The 2,809-nt window shown below is 49.9% G+C and overlaps 1 protein-coding gene across 1 annotated transcript; it reads right to left on the bottom strand.

Annotated features, from left to right (window-relative positions):
* Positions 512-1,945, bottom strand: LOC8066361 (serine/arginine repetitive matrix protein 2). Its single transcript, XM_002442272.2, has one exon. It carries the CDS (start codon positions 1,918-1,920, stop codon positions 925-927), a length of 996 nt encoding a protein of 331 aa, XP_002442317.2. The 5' UTR covers positions 1,921-1,945; the 3' UTR covers positions 512-924.

The following is a 2,809-nucleotide window of genomic DNA, read 5'->3' as shown; positions in this document are numbered from 1 at the left end:
GTTAGTTTATGATTGGACAATATTTATCACAAACAAACAAAAGTGCTACAGTTGCGAAATCCAAAAAGATTTCGCATCTAAACAGACACCAAGAAAAGGATTGTGTGTGCTCTTGCTACTTTCATATTTTGAGCAACACGCTGAACATAAGCTTTCTACATTGCCACATTGGGGAAATGGCATGGAATGCCCAACGACCTTGGAAAGGAAAATTACCAACACCTTGGAAACATCAGAATGGAACTTCCCTAGAGTCTGAAACTGACAAAAGTATGACAAGAATAAAAAGTGATAAAAGTGAAACTGACAAAAATATTCTAGCACCCAATTTTGTCAGCATATATCCTTCTACCTACAAAGAATTTGGATATCTTTTTAGATTTAAACGATGAATCACTATGTGCAAAGAGTTGAGTATTTTAGAGAAGCTCAACAACACAATTTTTACTTATGCCATATCTACTCAGAAATTACCAAAAAAAAAACATTGTAACTCTAGTACAAACAGAACTGTACAAATTGACTGTAATAGGTATAATATAAAGGTATCAAACAAAAACTCAGTGCTAGAGCAGGACATTTTAGCTCCTAGTTCTTGCCATGTCACCACAATGACCTATCAGCCCAACAACTCCAGCTAGAACAAAGAATCACCAGCAGAAGACCAACATTTTCAGCAGTCATCAACACTTGAAAATACATCACTGTAAGATTACTACAACCAGAGATCAGGCAGCTCACTGATCCCTCTTCTATACAACAACAACAAAAAAAAGACAACTTTTTTTGTCCAACAATTCACTTAACACTACAACACTTAACACTAAACTAAGCCATGAACAGTTGAGCTCCAAGAAACGGCCGCTCAAGGAGGAAGAAGAGCAGGAGAGGTGTTCACGGAGGTGGGGATGGTGACGGCATGCGTCACGGTCTGGCCTTGCCGCCGCCGGCGGCGGCGAGGCCGTGCATGGCGCCGTAGCCGCGGGAACCGAGCCCGAGGCAGCCGAGGAGGAGGCCCTGCCTGTACGGCAGGAACGTGCGCCGCCGCATCTCCTCCGCCTCTGCGCGCCGGGCCTCGTACAGCCGCGCGTGCGCCGACCTCCTCGCCCTCCCGTGGCCTCGTGATGCCGCCGGGGAGGGGCTCCTCTTGGGCGCCGGCGACGGGTTGGAGGGGAGAGGTGGGCGCTCGCCGCCGCCGCCGTCGGACTTGCTCCGGTGGAGGATGTCCTTCAAGAAACCCCACCTGCGGTAGTAGCTTCTTGACGACGAGGACGACGAGGAAGCAGAGGACGCTGTCGAGGACGACGACGACGACCGCGACGCCGACGGGGCCGCCTCGGCATCGCCCGCCGCTGCTGGCTTCACGGACTTCGCAGGCGACGACGACGGCGGGAGCCAACGGGCGCGGAATGGGGAGAGGGAGCGGTACCGGCGGTGGTGCACGGACCGGCTCCGGAGCCGGCCGCGCTCGTCCGCCTCCGCCCCCGCAGGCGCCGGCTGCTCCGAGGGCGGCTGTGGCGGCGGTGGGACGTCTCCGTCGAGAGGCGGGAGCGCCTGCGGGCGGAGCAGGAACGACGCGAGCCGCATTGGCCGGATCTGGCCGTTGTGGAAGAGCTCGTCGGCGGAGGACATCGCCGCCGCGGCGGGAGACGGGCAGCGCGAGGAGAAGTCGAAGTCGAAGTCGAATCCCAGCTCGCAGCCATACTCATACTCGTCCGCGGTGCCGGGGCCGCCGCGCGCGGGGCTCGCCGGCGCGCTGTAGAAGCAACCGGCAGCGGAGAACGACGGGTCGCGGGCGGGGCTGGACGGCGCGCTTACAAAGGGTGTGGAGCACGCGCTTTCGTCCCGCCCGCTTGCGCATCCCACTCCCACGCCGCTGCCGCTGGCACTGGCAGAACGGTCGCCGGAGCTGGCGGCCATGGGGCCGGCGACGGGTGGTGGTGGCCAATGGCAATGGGGATGGTGAGACATTGAAGTGAAGAGGATTTTAAAGCGCTCGACAGAAGTTTGGTTGGATGCTGGATATTTTCTGATTTGCCCCCCTGAAAACCCTGAAATTCTTATTCATCTTGATATAGACCCTTCCTCCAAAAATTTGATTTTGAGATGAGATAAACAGATACAGGTAAAAACATACAGTATACCATTCAGTTTGAAACACCCCGGCTCTACTCTGAGCTAGAGAGGTAAAATGGTAAAAAAAAATAAAGAGACCAATGTTGAGAAGATGGCTTGTCTTTCTTGTGATATAGATACATATTTATTAATGCTTATATGTCCAGGACAACTAATGTCATAAACGTCCAGCAAGGAAGCCTCAAGAAAACACCTACAGTGCATTTAGTATTATTAAACACCGAAAAGGATCTAGTGTTGTGCCAAACAATGCTTAAACAGCTTCCATGCTTCCATGCTTAAACAGCTTCCTATACATGTTATATGCTTCATCAAGTTCAAAAAGTCCGTGAGTTGATATTTCACCGTATACATAGAAAAGTACTAAGATATTTCATGATTATTTTGTCAACTGTAAGTAATTGAACTTTCTAACCCTCGAGACATTAATGTGTATGATAAATAACTATAAAAAGTTATCAATGTATTTTCTTTAACACAGTTTAATATGTCCTGGATCATCCCAATTCCTAAAAAATAATTTGGTCCTGAAAAGAAAAACAAAGGGGGAACAGAAAAGCAGTTGTTGCCATGAAGCTCAACTAATAGCTTAGCTAAGTAATAACAGTACTATTATCCCGTTTTCATTCTCCTAACAACTAATGATTACTAATGGATCTAAATAGGGGGCATT

This window comes from Sorghum bicolor, chromosome 8 (genome assembly GCF_000003195.3).
Source record: "Sorghum bicolor cultivar BTx623 chromosome 8, Sorghum_bicolor_NCBIv3, whole genome shotgun sequence".
In the NCBI taxonomy this organism is placed as follows: Eukaryota; Viridiplantae; Streptophyta; class Magnoliopsida; order Poales; family Poaceae; genus Sorghum; species Sorghum bicolor.
This window is presented reverse-complemented; position numbering and strand designations above follow the sequence as displayed.